This window comes from Narcine bancroftii, chromosome 5 (genome assembly GCF_036971445.1).
Source record: "Narcine bancroftii isolate sNarBan1 chromosome 5, sNarBan1.hap1, whole genome shotgun sequence".
NCBI lineage: Eukaryota > Metazoa > Chordata > Chondrichthyes > Torpediniformes > Narcinidae > Narcine > Narcine bancroftii.
The window spans coordinates 11,885,721-11,903,769 of record NC_091473.1 but is presented as its reverse complement, the minus strand read 5'-3'; the positions used below and the strand labels follow the sequence as shown (position 1 = coordinate 11,903,769).

The window sequence follows — 18,049 nt, the reverse complement described above, 5'->3', positions numbered from 1 at the left end:
AGTAGGAGCAGCATTGGGCAATTCGGCCCATCTTCATTCGTAGCATGCCTAATGTATTTATCTCTCTCTCCCAACCCCATTCTCCTGCCTTTTCCCCGTAAACTTTAAAAAGGCACTTTCAGGTGGCCAAAATCCCCCGATGTAAAGCCGCATATTATGGCCATATGTATATATGCGAGGCGAACTTTGTAACCCCCCCCCCCCCCCCTCCGGGAGGGATAATCGCCAAAGCACTGAGGTCCTCCCCGGCACATGAATGCAGCCGCCTGAAAGCGGCTGCTAAGGGGATGACAGTCAACTGGCGAGTGCCTGACAGCCCCCCTCGCCGCTGCCCCTGCTCCCTGGTGCGGGAAGTCAGGGGAGGGGCGGCCGGCGCGGGCTGTCCCCGTAATGATCCCACTTCCCCGCTCTCTCCCCACAGCTCTGTGTCAGTCCCCACACTGTGGGGCGGCTAGCGCGGACTGTCAGCGCAGGGACTGATATAGGGCTGTGGGGAGAGAGCGGGGGTGGGATCAGTTTGGGAACAGCCCATGCTGGCTGCCCCTGCTCTGACGTCCCGCGCCGGGGGTGCAAGGGCAGCTGAGAGGGGGGCTGTCAGGCACGCCAGCTGATTGTCACCCCCTTGAGCAACCGCTTTCAGGCGGCTGCATTCAGGTGCCAGGGGGGACCTCAGTGCTCCGGCGATTATCCCTCCCGGAGGAGGGTTACAAATTTCGACTCGCATGCGCCCCCTGCTCTTTCAAGTGGCCTCCCAACAGCCGCATATGGGCATAATATGTGGCTTTACATTGGGGGATTTTGGCCACCTGAAAGTGCGTTGGAGAGCAAGGAGGGAAAGCGAGTACAAAACAAGGGGCATAGCCAAGAGATAAGAGGATACTGGGTGAATGAAGCTGGGAGCCCCTTCCCAGTGGATGTGAAGATTTTTTGTTTTTATTGGGCATTGCTATTGCCTTGAAGGGCACGAGGAGCAGAAAAAAAGTTACCTCGCATAGGATGTGAACATTTTTTGTTTTTATTGGGCATTGCTATTGCCTTGAAGGGCACGAGGAGCAGAAAAAAAGTTACCTCGCATAGGATGTGAACATTTTTTGTTTTTATTGGGCATTGCTATTGCCTTGAAGGGCACGAGGAGCAGAAAAAAAGTTACCTCGCATAGGGCTAAAAGATTAAATTAACGCCAAAGGAAAGTTGTCCTTGGTCCCAACCAGAGGATACCCTGAAAGTGGCTTGACATTGAACTAAGAGCAAGAGGAATAAAATCCATGTTTCCTGAACCACCAGGTCAAAACAAATACAGGGAATGTCTGGTTTAAGACCCCAACCTCACAGAATAAAAATACCACGCGGACTAGCCAACCGGCTATTGTTGATGTATACACTTCCTTCTCAATGAAATCTGATCGTTCAGGAAAAATCTCAGCCACAACGTTCGTTGATTAGAAATAGTGAAAACTTCTCGGTAGATTATGCGGGTCCATGGATGTGGGAGAATTTAACTGCACACCACGAAATACATTCGCTCAAGTCCTCTGTGAATATTGGAACTCCCCATGTAACATCGAGTCTGACTGGGTGCAGAAGAAGGGGAATGATTGAATGACAATCTATTCACGTGTACAAGGGCCACGTTCTACAATTTGAGATGATAAAATGAAGGAGATGTAAAATTTTGATGAGTTTACCAAAGGATTAAATACAGAACCATTTGAACTCAATAAACTGGGCCCAATAAGATGTGATCAGTGTGTGGATTACCTTCCCTCCGCTCGCAGAATCCTCGCAGTTCACCAGGTTTACTGGCTTGTGGTGTTGCCCGAAACCTCGTGCTGCAAACTAGCAAAGATTAGAAACCAAACTGACTCAATAGCGAGAAAAAAAAGGCTGTCCACAAAAATCCATGTTGCGACCGCATGACTGGTCTTTATTGTGGGGAGCGAGCGAGGTCTAGGGCTTTAAAGATGAACATTGAAGTTCCGCTTGTGAAATTCGCCACGGAAACTGGCCCCGGATTCACCCGCACCAGGCTGCGGGAACTGGACCCGGATCCACCCGTACCAGGCTGCGGGGACTGGACCCGGATCCTCCAGGACCAGGCTGCGGGGACTGGACCTGGATCCACCAGCACCTGGCTGCAGGAACTGGACCCGGATCCTCCAGCAACAGGATGCAGGAACTGGACCCGGATCCTCCTGTACCAGGCTGCGGGGACTGGACCCGGATCCAACCGCACCAGGATCGGGAGCTGGACCCGGATCCACCCACACAAGGCTGCTGGAACTGGACCCGGATCCTCCAGCGCCCGCCTGCAGGAACTGGACCCGGATCCTCCAGCACCAGGCTGAGGGGACTTGATCCGGATCTACTCGCACCAGGCTGTGGGAATTGGATCCGGATCCTCCAAGACCAGGCTGCGGGAACTGGGCCAGGATCCTCCAGCATCAGGCTGCGGGAATTGGACCCGGATCCACCCACACCAGGCTTGGGAATTTGACTGCATCAATTGACGGCAGGTATTTTCGGTAAAAAAAGAACCCAGAATAGATTCCTTCATTTCAGATCTGTGATGGGTAAAATAAAAAAGTTTGGATCCTTTTTGAGGATGGGCAGACAAAGCTTTTAAAAAAAAATAGCCCCAGGAAGGGAGGCATGTTCTTACTCCTTCTGGTCTCTGCTGGAATGCACGAATCAACAACTCAATGAACCGATCGTGGCCACTAGATGGGTCACCAGCAGGTTAGAGGAGATAGAAAGCTCACTTATCAGATCATCACATCCCTCCCTTCACATTGCAATTAAAGGGGATCTTAACTCGACAACATGAAGTGACAGGAGGACTGGAACCTTCTATATTACTGTTTGGCAAAATGGTCGACTTCTAACGAAAACAGAAGACAAGATGTATCAGGACAGTGCAAGTTACATGGAAGAGTTTATAACTGAAAGCTTTCTGACAAGGTGACGAAGCAACATAAAACACTGGACTAGAGCTAGAAAGACTGTATTGGTGCGATTTATGACTGGATCTGCACTGACCAAAGGTGTACTGTGGCTAAGGGAAGAAATGCCACACAGAATCAAGGTGGGATAGAGTGCATGAAAAAAATATCGGGCAAGTTGTAAGAATCATCCACAAGGAGCTGTTTAGAGAGAACTCCAGACTTTGGGGGCTTGATAGCTGAATCCATCCGCTGGTGGAGTGCGGTAAGGCTGTGCACGATCAGAATCAAACAGCACAGTTCTCAAGGGGATTGATGGCGAGAGAACAGCTGTGGTAAGACCATGAGGAACTTAAACACAAATCTATGAGTTTGAAAAGTAAAGGCATTATCTGACTGAAGCTAACACAGATCAGGACCGTGGTGTAGGATGGAGACTGCACCAGTATGGATAAACTCAGTTCAGGGACCCTAGGTCCAACAGGTCATCTTTAAATGAGGACATCTCTTTCTGTTGATATATCATATGGGTAATGAATTTACTGTTTTAACTCCACATTTTGCTATTGCACAAAATTATCAATTGCCCAATATACAGAGAGTGAAAACTTGGTTGTTTATTTTGTAAGCACACTATAAAGACGATGCTACAAGCAGAAATTTCCTAACAAAATAACTGGTGTGTTTATCATGAATTAAGTAGCAAAGTACACAGGTTGCTTCAGGAACATTCTCACACAGACACTTAGGTAAAGGATATCTCTACCAAAACACAAAAGGCTCTGGACTTTATTTTTCCATTTTCAAAATTTATAAAAAAAAATAGAACAAGAGGTCCATCGGCAGTTTACAGATTGGTAACATTTAATTACAAAAAAAAAAGTTTCTGTTTCAAAACAACAAACTGGTTTTCAAATTATTTTCTGCACTGGGGAGGAGGGGTGTGGTCAGTGGAAAAGATGGGACAAAAAGCGATTGAATTTGCAGTTTTATCTCCTGGTATGGGCAAGATCACAAGGAGAATCTGGGCAATAACAGTACCACTTCCATCACACTTGCCAGAAGAGATCTTTTTGACTTTATACCCGTTACACATGTACGGACAGCAGTTTTCAAAAGGGGGGAGTTAGCAGCATATACTCCTAGTGGTAACGATTCCAATACAATGCAGTCAAGCCCATTTCCAGGAAAGAAGCAGGCAGATTCTTGTCCACATTAGCAGAATATAACACTTTTTTTGAAAAAGGAGATGCCATATACTCAAGAATTAACAATGAAAGCAATGGAAGCACTGAACAGAACAGACCAGGAGGTAAGAAATCAGACACGAACACCCTGGGGAAGATGGGATGCTACCACTTACCTACTGCCCCATCTAAAAGTGCAAGGAAATCATGATATTTACACAATGTCATTTTTCTATTGCTCATTTCATGGCTTACAATGTTTGTGCATTGATAAATGCTCCTGTAACTGCCTAATGACAAGCTGTAGGTGAGCTACAGAGTCTGGAAAGGGATTAATGGCAGCTGGGAGTTGGAGGCAATTTTTTCCAAGACTGTAATGAATCTACAAGATTAAAAGATGGCTTCCAATTGTGTTGGTAACTGGATTTGTTTCAGAGAAAAGATGACTGTGGAATGCAGCTATCCCATTGAACAAGAAGCTGATTTTCCATAGGAGCACAGGATTGTGCAGCTCCATACTCTCTCACAGTACAAGCAAGTGTCCTGTGAAGTCTCTCACATACACACATAGATTCAACAGACAACATCCACACCTCATCCAAGTCACCTCCTGACTATGTTCCTTTATAACACTATGCAGGCCAATTGAACTCACAGAAAAGCAGACTTGACCAGAGCAAACGGATACAAGCAGTACTAATGATAAGGGAGTGTGGTCAGAAACAGAAATGCTCCTCATGAATAAACCGCAGAATTTAATGTCTAGTACAAAGCATTACTCCCATTCTGTCACAGAATATGGTTGAATAATTGAGAATCTTCTGACATCTACACAAATGAATACACTGGCTCCTTGGAAGTTTCAGCATGGTTTAAAACAATGCATTGGTTGCTACAATGGAAGATTAGCCAAGACCAAATCTCCAGGTTTTCAGTCACCACTGCCTACCAGCAACTTCAAAGAGTGGTGGTTAGGTACCAGTTTAAATGCTAATTGGACTGGATCACACAACTGACACGATCACAGGATTCACTTTCACCCATGTTCTGCTGCCAATACTTCCATTTTACAGCTTACAACAACAGAGAACACAACAATTATAGGGAGGCCAGAAAGAATATGAAGCCTTTCATGTCTTTGGAAAGTTGATAATTTCACTATTTCTGGCTGACAGATGGTGGTATCTTCTCTGATGACTTGACAGCTTATTAAAAGACCCTTACTTATACTACTTGTGATATGCCCGAACAAAATAAAAACAAAACTTGCATAGCTCATGTTTCTAAGGCTTATATTAATTAACATTATTCATCTCATGTGGCAATTCGTGCTAGATAGGTGTCTTGGAATTTAAGGAAAATTAATAAAGAAAAATAAATTACCTATTTGAAGTTAGCTTCAGTGCAGGTCAGAATGACACCACATTCTGGCTCCTTGGCCTTTCTTGCCAAGTTGTTTAGATCTGTTTTAAGAATTGAAACAGATGTATTTATCATGAGTTCTCTGCCCTGCTCACAATCAGAAAGTAGACCTTGGGTTTCTGAGATGCTGTTCATCCTGTTAATGACTGCTGTTGAGGAATGTCAGAAGAGGACCCAGCATGAGGTGATGGCTGGGGGGGGGAAAGAGGAGAGGTTACTGGAGAAACAAATCAATTGGTACACTGGCTGCTAATTTCCAAAACTGGTGGAATTCACGAACTTTTAACAGCAGTGTGCAACATTAGGGTTAGGGGAGAGGAAGGTTACGGTCAGCATCAAACAGTAGCACAAGCAATAATATTTATAACTTGACAGTCAACTTCCAGGTTGTGCACAGAGACATGAACCGCACAAGTTCAGATCAAGGCCAGTTGGCTCAGGGTTCACAGCATCACACACTCACACAGCAAGCAGCATCTTGACCAGTGTAAGGTTTCAGCTCTTTGGAACCAACCCCATTCTGATTATTTTTTTTACATTAATTCAGTCTATAAACTCTCAGAGTCCTGCATGTCCTTTAAGTGATTATCAAACTGGGAGCACACATTTTAGTACTACATTTCATGGTCATTTACCAATAATTGCCAACTTGGTAAGGAATTGAGTGCTATTGGTGCACATCGCAGGTGCCTAACACAGTGAATTAGTGCTTTTGGAAAATGGAAGGGGCAGCTCTTTAGTGGGAAAGTTTTGTAACTTGGAAGATGCTCTAAAAAAAAAATTAAGAAATGGGTCCACTGAAGTGAGCTTACTGGTCTAAATCAGTAAAAAGAGGCTTTGAGTGGATGATATAATGTCCACCATAGTTGTGGTGTTTCTCACTAACATCTCTGAGAAATGGCCAACTCAGTGGTGGCTCTACCTGAAGGAGAACCAGCATAAATTTATGTCTGAAAACAGGCAAGGTATAATTTCAGGAGAAAATGCAACAAACAGCTTCTAATCAAGATAGTGGATTGTGGATAATTGCATTAAATCACCTCAAGCCATTAATCTAAGGAATGAAAAGATGCTTCACCACACTTAGCTCCAGAAATCTACGGAAAACAGTGCATATTTCAGATAAATTGATGGGTAACCATTTCCCTCCAGGTCTTGAATTGGGCCAAGATTGATGCCAAATGATCCCAATAGTTATTTGCTGCATCTTGTTTAACCTTTGCAGCCAGAATATGTTTGGTCTGACTACATTGGTCCAAATTTCAGATGAACTTTGGTTATCATTCTGGTTTCATTTTCTTTCTGAAACATATGCACTTTAGTTACAAAGGTGATAATAAATAACCAAGTTCATAAATAAAATGTGTAATTAATTCTAAGGAGATAAAAATAATAATGCTGACTTTAAATTTTAAACCAAACCGTACACTGGAAATTCTTCTAAAAGTTGTCTGATTTAATTCTTCAGTATCTCAGTGACCTGAATTAAGCAATTCACTGCAGATTTCCAGCTCAGTTACAGATTCTGAATTCTCCCAGGTGTCTGGTTTGACCATTGAGAGATGGTTCTCTCAGCTTTTTTTTCCCCCACCTTCAAGATTGCTCCCTGCACTGCTTCACACAAGATTCCATTCTAGGGTGGCCTAGAGTAGCAATCTGGGGCAGGAAAGCAATTTTTTCTTCTTTTAGGTACAAGGAGTTGAAAGAACTGTAGAACATTTGCCCCTGCAGATTGGACTCGGAGCCTGTTAAGATTCTGGTCTGCTTGGATCAGGGACACATTGCCTGATGCACTCCTCCATTATGCCCCTCAAGGGCTACTTTCTGTCTTGTCTGAGCTTGCTACACCACCATCTTTCATTTCAACTTAACACTGATGAGTCTCTCCCTCCTTTCACCTGCCAGTTGAAAATATCAAGCACTGCTTTGCTCAGCACATAAGCTGTTACCAAAGTTTCTTTTGAAGCAAAAAAATCTACAAATGTGTTATGTCAAATTTTACATGACACTGCCCACACAAAGAGGTGTGAAAGTCCTTTTATAAAAAATACACTTCCCATTTAAACAATTTAATGTTGCACTGCCTCTTTAAACAAATTCACCCACCACTTGCAAACAGGAAGCAACTGCACTTATCTGTTAAAACTGGATTTTTGTTGAATTGTCAAACATAAGCAAAAACTTCTTCCAGGCAAGAAACAAAAAAAAATCCAGCAAAAAGTTTTATTTAAAAAAGATGAAAAAACTTGGCCAATAATTTAAAAAAAACTTTAAAAAGGCAACATTTACAATGGTGGTCGGCCATAAAATTCAGGAGAGAGTGACGCAGTTACTTAATTATTTAAAAAGATTTGGATGACAGCCTTGTCCCTTATGGGTCAGTCAGCCCAAGTTACTGCTTGTGACCACGATAACGTCGTCATCCGAGTTGCCAGTGGCGTCCAACCCTGGAGGTCCGTCCACCTGGGGAGCAGTGGTGCCAAGGAGCTCCTGAGCAGAGTACCCGGAAGACGATGAGGACGATGGCACATAGACTCTGTTGGGCTGGTCCACGCTGGCAGGCAGGCTATTAGTGAGTAGTGGGACTGGGTAAGGAGCAAACATGCGAGGCTCGTTCAGCGGAGATGTGCCGAAGGGGTGCGGCAGGCCGGGAAGAAGGGCCGTGGGCATTGCTGAGGTCGGGTTCAGCATGAAGGGCATGGTGGCACCAGTTGCTGAGGTAGGGACGGAGGGGCCAGTGGCGCTAGCAGCAAGGCGTGGGTCAGCAGTCATGGGGAACATTAACCTGGCGTCCCCCAGCAAGCCAGGGAGACTGTAATACGGGTTCCCCGTGCCGTAAACAGGATTCAAGAGAGTCGGGCAGTTGGAAGTCATCCCGGGCATCTCAGGGCTCAGGCCAACGGATGAGAGGTTGAAGCCAGCGGGGAGCGAGTAGCTCTGCACTGGCATCGGGTGCCTTTGCTTCCGGGCACGGTCGTCTAAAGAAGGAGAGGAAGACTTCCACTTGCCGCCCCTGATGTCCACTCCAAAGGCTCCGGACGTCCAGTCAGTGTAGCGGCTAGCTGAGGGCAAGTTCAGGGCAGTGGCTGGGCTGCCGACGCCCAGGAGTTGGTCCGATGGCTGTGTCTGCCTCAGTTTGGTGTGATCCCCCTGAGGGTGGGGGGCAGTGCCAGGCCGATCGCCGGATTCTCTTGCCGCGGCTGCCTCAGCGTAGCGCTGGAGCTCACTTATTATCTCCGGGCTGTCTGGGGAAAGGGGCCGTGCAATCTCTTCTGGGGAAAGGCCCTTCTGCGACTGATCTGGGGAGGAGGAGCTGTGACCCTTGTGGCCTGTTACATTGAGGGCTACTCCCTGCGAGCCTGTAGAGGATCAACAACAAAAAGGAGAGCTGATCAAAACTGCTGCAGTTCAGCCCAAAGTCTAGCCTTTGTTGCCAAACCCTTTCCTTTGGACTGCAAGTCAGGGTGGATATCACAGATAGATAGGATGGTCAAAAAGGCTTTTGGCACATTGGCCTTCAGGAGACTGAATACAGAAGTTGGGAGGTCATATTGCAGTTGTACAAGATGTTGAAGTTCTATTTGGAGCATTGTGTTCAGTTTTGGTCACCGTGCTATAGGAAAGATGTTGTAATGCTGGAGAGGATGCAGAGAAGATTTACGAGGATGTTGCCAGAACTTGGGACCCGAGTTAAAGGCAGACGTTGAGCAGATTAGGGCTTTATCCCTTGGAGTGCAGGAGGATAAGCAGGGATCTAATAGAGGTATATAAAATTATGACAGGAATAGATCAGGTGAACACATGGTCCTTTGCCCAGAGTAGGGGAACTGGTAACCAGAGGACATAGGTTTAAGATGAGGGGGGAGAGATTTAACAGGAACCTGAGGGGTAACTTTTAGTGGGTGTATGAAATGGGTTGCTGGATGAAGTCATTGATGCAAGTGCTATTGCAATGCTTAAGAAAAAAAATTGGACAGATACATGGTAAGGATGGCTTAGGGGGATATAGGCTAAACACAAGTAGGTGGGGCGATTGTGGGTGGAACTTCTTTTTTGGTGTGGATAAGATGGGTTGCTGTATGGATCAAAAACTCTTGGTAGCTCATGTGGTCCCTCTTTATGTACCTTTGCAAGAACATAAGGCACCAACCATCTGGCCCTCCATACCTACTCCACCATTCAACATGATCGTGGCTGATCTAGCCGTGGACTCAGCTCCACCTTCCTGCCTTTTCCCCATAACCCTTAATTCTCCTAGTATGCAAAAATTTATCTGTGGCTTAAATACATTTAATAAGGCCATCTCCAGTGTATCCACGAGCAGAGAATTTCACAGATTTACTCCTCTCAGGGAGCAGCAGTTCTAACCCACCCCCTATCTCATCGCTCACTCAACCTCCCACCCTTGCTCCACATCACCAATGATTTAATCTCCGTTTTCATTTGTGCTGCTTCCACCTAACCATCACCTATCACAATGTGCAATGGGAACCGAGTGCACAGAAGATACATCATTCTAACAGCAGCTGGACTGAACAGATTTAAAAGTATCCAGGAATGTCCTGAGTGCAGCTTTTTATATGTATTCTCCCCAGTCTTTACTCCTAAAGTCTGCCTTGACAACTATCTCCCATATAAGGTGCCTTAGCATGTTTGCCACTTACAATGCTGTGCCATTTCTACTTGTCTGCTAGATGACCAACGATGGTCAGTGTCCCTCTGAATGTCTGGTTGTGACACTATCCCTAATACTATTTCCCTTCTTTCCAAATTTACAACTCCCAGTCTTCTCCTTTCCCAGCCTGGGAAAACAGAGCAGAGTTCCTGTCTATTTAAAATCTTGCAGCCCAGGACAAAAATCTTATCAACCTATCCTTTGTTAAAGCCAAAACCAAACAATTGGAGGGACTCAGTGGGTCAGGATACATCCATGGAAGGAACTGGCCATTCCACGCTTCAGGTTCAGACAACAAAATGCTGACAGTCCATTTCCCTCTACGAATGCTGCCTCACCTGCTGAGTTCCTCTAGCAGTTTGTTCTCTGTTCCAGACTGGAGCATCTACAAACTCCTCTGTCTCCAACCTATCCTTTATGATACAAATGAGCTATTCTACCTTATTTTAATGGCAATGAAAAAATTCTGAACTTGAGTCATATGAATAAGAAACATGGCCATACAGTTCAAGGAACCCCCACCCCAACCAGAGAAACTGACACATTTCTCTCCAAAGTGCCCAGTTCCTTTGAGTGGTTTGGGAGAAGGGATGGATTCAGAGGTTCTCACCTGATGGCACTGCATGACTTCCCTCAGCCACTTTAGGTTTATTGCCCATGCGTACGGCAAAAATCCTTCCATCACATGTGCGTATGTACATCCCTGAGCGAAGGAAATGCAGAATATTTTCATATGCAAAATAAAAATGTATCTTCAGCTTGCCTTCAAGTTTTTAGAAACTTTGTTTTGCTTTTGCAATTTGAATCAAAATCAAGGAATACTTCAATAAGACTCATCATATTGTCCTAAAGCTGCATCATGGCCTCATCTGAATTCCCTTCATGGTGCATAAATTGTGGATCACAAGCTGATTCAAAAGGTTGTAAGACTCAAGCCCACAAAATCCTGGCTGATACTTTGGTATAGTTATGGAGAAGTGCTCTACCGGAGATGCTAACATCACCCCACCCTTCCACTTTTTAGGGCACATTTAGGAGCTCATGGTGTAATTACAAAGAACTCTAGAATTCCGTCACTTAATTAACACTTGAAAATCATCTGGGCCCTATTACCACGTGCAGATAAACTGTCAGCTCATCCACAATCCAACAGCCAAAACATTTTGCAACTAATTTGGTGCATGATCTCCAAATTGCTACAAGATGGTATGACAAAATCAATGGGGGGGGGCTTTGAACATATATGCAGGGGTCTCAATATTTGTCTCAAATGCAAGTTGGACATAGCAAATCCATTAGCTTTTTTGAAATAGGTTCTGTGGTTACCTACTAATAAATTGCTCCTCACACTAGTGACCAGAGTGAATAAAGGGCAAGGAAAGGCATGTCCAACAGAGGAACAGGCAGGTTGCAGACACAGGGACACCATGATGCTCTATCAACACTAGTACATTAGTGTAAGTGGACACCCAGTGGAATAAAAATGCACGCAATACCAATAGCATAGAGATGGTATAAAAAAAAATGAGAGTCAGTATTTGTGGCCTGTAGATTTCAAAGAATTGCAGGAAAAATTTGCAATTGTTTTGCGTCTCAAAATGGTCCAATTTACTTTATAGCCAATGGCGCTAACATGGAAGAAATGAGCAGATTTGAACAGAGCAAACTCCATAGTCAACAGCATGTTAAAGACTAAATAATCTACTTTAATAGCTAATTGAGAGGATAAATAACTTGGGCACCAGGGATAACATCACAGCTCTTTTTTGAAACTGCATCATGGGTTCTTTAACATCACCTCAGTAAGGCAATGTTGCATCTGATTAATATCTCATCTGAAAGACAGAACCTGGCCCAGTGATGAAATCCCGCAGTAGCACATTGCTATGTCTGGATAATACTCTTTCCTGCAACTTTGATCCTGTAAAGTTTGACCGGAAGGGCCACCTGAGGATGGAAGTTGAGGGTTAGAAAGCTTTTGCAAAGGATTGTTTCCAAAGAACTACCTTTGGTTCCCCTGATGACATGGATGCTTTCTCCAGCATTGATTCTTGCTTGGACATCAGTTGATGTATTTGTTCCAGGAATAATGATGTCTGTAAAGGAATTGAAGAAAAATCACTAATAGAAAATTCATGATATAGGTGTTGTCATCTAACCCTTTGTATCTACATCAGCCACAAGAGGGCTGCCTAATCCCACTTTCCAGCATTAGTTCTATATCTCTACAGATCATGTAGACCTCTATAGATCAAGTGCGATTTAAATCTTTTGAGGATTCCTGTCTCTACTTTTCCAGTAATAAGTTTCCAGCCCCCACAACACTCTGGGTGGTATAAAAACCTTTCCTCTTCTTCCCTCTTCTACTAATGAGAGTAAACATGACCTCATTGAGTATTTATGCATCTAGAATTCTCACACAATCAGGAAAAGTTACTATTAAGCAATTTCTGATCCCCAATAGGTCCCTGTTATCATCTGATAATGAACGAGCACAACATAACTTTCAATCTTCTTTGACAATATTTTGTAAAACTCACACATTGGTTTGATAATTTTTATAAAGGAGTTGGGGGCAGTAGGGGTGTCCCATATGTTCTCACAATAATGAAGAGTTGGCTCGGTCCTTCTGCTAATATGGTGGAGGGAGCTAAAATGATCATTGGGAGATTGTCAGTTCCTCCAGCAGGATGTTCATTATCCCCCACAGTAAACATCTACTGTAGGGGATAAAGCCAGGATAAAACTTCACAAATGTTACGAACATCAGCAGGAATAAATTTCCTAGCAAACTATCTATTGGGAATAATGTAAAGAAAGCACCCCCCTACCCCCACCTTGGTACACCAACTGTTAGAATGTTGCTTGGAAAGAGGTATGAGACCTTGTTTTCCCAAGCAACAGATGAGGAAAGATTTGCATTGTTTTGAAGATCTCAAAGCCAATTAAATACGATTGGGGCATTTGCAGTTGTAAAGTTGTAAATGCATGGTAAATTTATGCCCAGCAAGATCCCCCAAAGTGAATCAAGTGAATGGCTTTAAGTGAGGAATAAATATTGGAGATGACTCAGACAATATCTTCCCTGGTGTTATTTAAAACAGCTATGGGACATTGTATATCACACAAATGAAAAGATAAGGCCCCAATTCAATCAGAAAAATGGCAAGTCGAACTGTGCAGAACTTGCTCATTACTGGAGATGTATCTGTCTGCAATGTGCACCAGTTTCTGGGACTTGAAACATATTTATTCAAAGCCCAGTTAACTGATCCATACCTGCTGGTTGGCAGTTATGCAAGGAAGGACTCCTCCCCACACCCCCATCTATTCTCAGAATATTACTTTAGAAGAAATGGTTACCATCTTCCCATTGTTCAGAATGCCTACCTGTAGAAGTGACGATTTTCTGCACCACAACACCTGCCCTTTGGAGGTGGCCAACAGAGAAAACAGGACCAAATCCTGAGCTAGGGATTCCCATCCCACTGGGAACCTGCCGTGGCATCATGGGAATTGGCGTTGACTGTACAGGCCGAACACTAGCCACTGGCTTCTCATCCAGCCCCTTGATAGGACCTCTCCTGCAGGAAAGAACTGCAATGTCAAAAACTCACAGCACGACCCTCTATAGGGATAAATCTGGCACTGCTCAAGTAGCTTATCATGCTAATTTTAAATTGGATTTCTCAAACTGCAAGGAACATTCACCATTCAAATTGGCATCAACAATATGAAAGTGTCAGTAGAATTAAATTCCATCATCTTCTTGTTAACGTCATCCCATTTGTTAACTCAAATCATAGCTGTTGCAGAAGAAAGGCAGGGCAAGGGAGAGATGCCTTCAACAGGTAGCTGGGGGAAAAATGGCAGCACTGCTGGAGCTGCTGTCACGGCAGCACTGCTGCTGATGTGGACCCAGGATACTGGGGAGCGGAAGCACAACAGGGTCCTATTGCCTGGTCCTGATGCTGACGGATCCATATAAGCTTTAAGTGGCCTGTTAAAGGAGCCAACCATGTTTTTTTTAAAAATCATGCAATCACGGATGTTCATGCCCAAGATAGCAGCATCTTATGCTGGGCAGTGTATCATGAGGAGATGCAGAACTGGGAAGTAGCGGAGCAGTGCAGGGCAACAGAAATGGGGGGGAAGATTCATCATTGAGAAGGAGGGGCATAGGAGATGACCCTACAAGACAGTGACCACAACAACAGATTAGCGAGAGGCTCATTGGCTGAAGAACCGACATAGGCTGCTGGCAACTGGTGACTGAAGGACCCACACAGGCTGCGACCTGCTGGAGACCAAGTAGTGGAACTGAGATCTGAGAAGGAGCTGAGGGCAAGAAGAGCTCCCAAAGGGCCTTAGGCACTGAATGCTTTCTGATCGAATTGAAGGTTTGGTTCTGGAGTTGGTTTGTGGATGGTTTGAACTGGAGTCAGTGTGGCAGGCAAAGGTTGCAGGAAGAGCACTGGAGGCAAATCCAAGGGCACTCAATTACACTAAAGGGACTCTCTTGTGCTTCTCTTTCTCTATTGTTAGGGGTGCTGGGCAGTGCTAGTGGTGCCTCTTTGTAAGTTGAAGAACGTATATTACATTTTAATATATTATTATAACGTAACCTTTGAACAGGGGTTTAAATCACAATCCAAAATGATTCCTTTGATCCTAGGTAGGATCAATTAAATGACATAAGAAAGGTTGCACCAACAGTATTTGTGAGCACCTCACAATGAAACCCCAAACTTTGTCAACAAAATACATTCACCCAAACCCTACATCATGACCCTATACAGTAGCTACAGTATTCAGGCACTTCTTTTCCACTGCTTCAAGATTCTTTCATTGTCTTGTAATAAAACAGAATATATATTGCACAACATTTCCTTTAGTCTGCCATACACCATTTGTATTGGCCAGCAATCTTACAATAAGAGAAAGAGAAGCAAGAAAGCCCCTTCAGTGTCATTGAGTGTCCATGAATTCACCTCCAGTGCCCCCGCAGCCATGCAGACTCCTGTTCTATCCATTGGTAATGTGAACTCCAGATCCTGCACCTACACCCCCAGCTCTCTCACATGCCTCCTTGCCCACTACCCAGGGTCTATAGATGTGTACTTACCAATGCCGCTGGCTAAAGATGGGGATGTTGGTAAGGCTCTGGTCACTGGCTGGATAATATTGGGCATAAGATGGTCTGGTGTATGGGACTGATGCTCGCTTCTCATCCTCGTAACTCTTTTTTGCAGCCTTCTTCTCTGCCTTAGTTAGCTTGTACTCCTTGCGGTCCATCAGCAAGGACTCATGCTGGAAAGGAGGCTGAGGGAAGAGGATAAAAGCCAATCAGCTCCTTTGGTCATGGTGCTGAACCTCAGAGTAGTATGACTCCAAATTTAAATAGCAAAGCCATTATTATAAAGCATTCCCTACATTAGCAGGCGAACAGCTAATTAGTCATAGGAAAACAAGTAGCTCTTTTGTTCCCTTGCATTTTAACCAGGATTTGACCAGACAGCAATCAAGGGCTGGAGTATCTATGAAGTAATACCTCAAGTAACTAGTGAATACAGTAAAGATCTGTAATTAACTTCTCTAACCTAAAAGAGCTCAATTACACTGTGCATTCACCAAAAAGAACATTGGCCTATATCACATTGGGAACAAGAGGACAGACCTAGATTCCGAGCTGGTTAAGGGTTATACATTGGAACTCAATACCTTGGTAACAAGATGCTTATGTTTGGCGCATGCTTTGTGAATCACTTCATCACATATTTTCTCTGTCTCAAAGTTTGCATCTGCTGAAACAGGCTCCTCCTCCACAAAGTGCAGGAGGGATTCCACTTCCTTCCGGGTGAAATTAAGCATTGGGTTTAGATCATCAATTACACGGTCTAGAACGTAAAGAGCAATCACTTGTCATTTGTTTCACTTAATTTTTTTAGTTATTTAGTTATTCCACTAAAAAATAAACAAGTTCTGTGGATCTGACACATGACCTCATTCACAATTAATCCGAAGATCTATATGACAATCAGAGGTAATAAAAATAAAAACTTCAATTTATTTGGTATTTAATATCAATTTACAACTACTTTTCAAATAAATGATGTAAACACATTTATTTTATATTCATCAGCTTTCACCTTAATGCCTTTAATATTACTATCCTGTCTAATCATCGGAGCCAAAGGTTCAATAGCCAATGCAAATAGAGCTGGTGACAAAGGACAGCCCTGCCTAGTCAATCTAGATAACACAAAAGGTAAAGATACCTGTCCATTTATCACAACCCGAGCAGTAGGATTTTTATATAAAGCCTTAATCCAACCAATAAAAAGAGGCCCAAAATTAAACTTTTCCAAAACTTTAAAGAAAAAACCCCATTCCACTCTATCAAAGGCATTTTTTGCATCAAGAGAAATTACCATTGGTTGGTCAGACTGCTCCCGAGAAATATTAATTAAAGAAATCAACTTTACAATATTATCTGCTGAATAGTGATTCTTAATAAAACCCGCCTGATCTACATGAATCAAATCTGGTAAATATTTAACTAATCTATTAGCCAGAATCTTGGCAACAATTTTATAATCTACATTTAATAGAGAAATAGGTCTATAAAGATCCTTCCTTTAATGGGTCCTTATCCTTCTTAAGGATAACCGTAATAACTGCCTTATAAAAAGAATCTGGAAAGGAACCAGTCTTCATCACCTGCCCCAAAATATCCATAAGTAAAGGAATTAATAAGTCCTGAAATTCCTTATAAAATTCAGAAGTAAAACCATCGTCCCCTGGAGACTTCCCACTAGGCATATATCAAAGTGCTTCCATCACTTCTTTAGGAATTAGAAAAGCATCTAAATCCTTAATGTCCGTATCCTTCAAAGAAGGTAAAAACTAAATCAGACAAAAAAATTTTGCTTCATCTTCCAATACTTCAGAAGTATACAATTTCTCATAAAATGTATAGAACTCATCATTAATTTCCTGCAATGCAATCATTGAACCATGTCTGTTAGCATTATTGTTCTAGAAGCTTGTTCTATTTTTAACTAACACGCTAACACTTTATGAGCTCTCTCACCCAATTCATAATATTGCTGTTTAGTTCTCTGTAATAATTTCTCAAACTTATAAGTTTGTAATTAATTATACCATAGTTTCAAATTAACTAAACGTGCTTTCTTAATTTCCGAAGAATTTAGTTGTAAATCTTTTTCAAAAATCTCTTATCTCTTTCTCCAGTTTACTAATCTCAGCCATTTGTTGTCCCTTAATTTTAACAGTACAACTAATAATTTGTCCTTGTACATAAGCTTTCAGAGAATCCCATAAAACAAATTTACTGACAACTGATCCCATATTAATTTTAAAAAAGGCTGTAATTGATCCCTTATAAATTTACAAAAATCAGCATCCTTCAACAAAAAAATAATTAAATCGCCAATGATAAACATTCTCCATTCTCTCTGAGGCAGTACAAGTAATTAATGACAAGGAATGACCAGACTAAACCCTAGACTAATATTTAGCCTTAAAGACTCGACCTTGTAACTGTGCTGACACTAAAAATAAATCTATTCTCAAATAAGAATCATGTTTTGATATATTTTAACACAACCTTTGACATCTTTGGGGAGCCTACATGAAAGATTGGAGCAGTACGGTGAAGTATCAGGATATAAAATTAATTGAGAAAAAAGTGAAATTATGCCTTTAGCTGAAATGGAATATTCGTTTTGTAGGCATGTTGCGAAACTTAAGTGGTCCAATCGGATCAAATATTTAGGTATTATGATAGTAATTATAGCCATTTA

General features: G+C 43.0%; 1 protein-coding gene across 10 annotated transcripts in view; it reads right to left on the bottom strand.

Annotated features, from left to right (window-relative positions):
- rad54l2 (RAD54 like 2) overlaps positions 1-18,049 on the bottom strand; it is a 219,274-nt gene that overhangs the window by 66,287 nt on the left and 134,938 nt on the right. For 5 of the 10 annotated variants that reach the window (XM_069936775.1, XM_069936778.1, XM_069936776.1 and 2 more), the window contains 6 exons: positions 15,945-16,120; positions 15,349-15,545; positions 13,614-13,807; positions 12,230-12,319; positions 10,834-10,926; positions 3,533-8,907 (listed from right to left, as the gene is read on the bottom strand). In XM_069936775.1, coding sequence (XP_069792876.1) covers positions 7,931-8,907; positions 10,834-10,926; positions 12,230-12,319; positions 13,614-13,807; positions 15,349-15,545; positions 15,945-16,120 — 1,727 coding nt within the window. In that variant the 3' untranslated portion in view covers positions 3,533-7,930. Of the gene's footprint in view, positions 1-3,532; positions 8,908-10,833; positions 10,927-12,229; positions 12,320-13,613; positions 13,808-15,348; positions 15,546-15,944; positions 16,121-18,049 lie in introns of those variants that run through there. The other 5 variants (XM_069936780.1, XM_069936782.1, XM_069936784.1 and 2 more) reach the window with 1 other exon arrangement.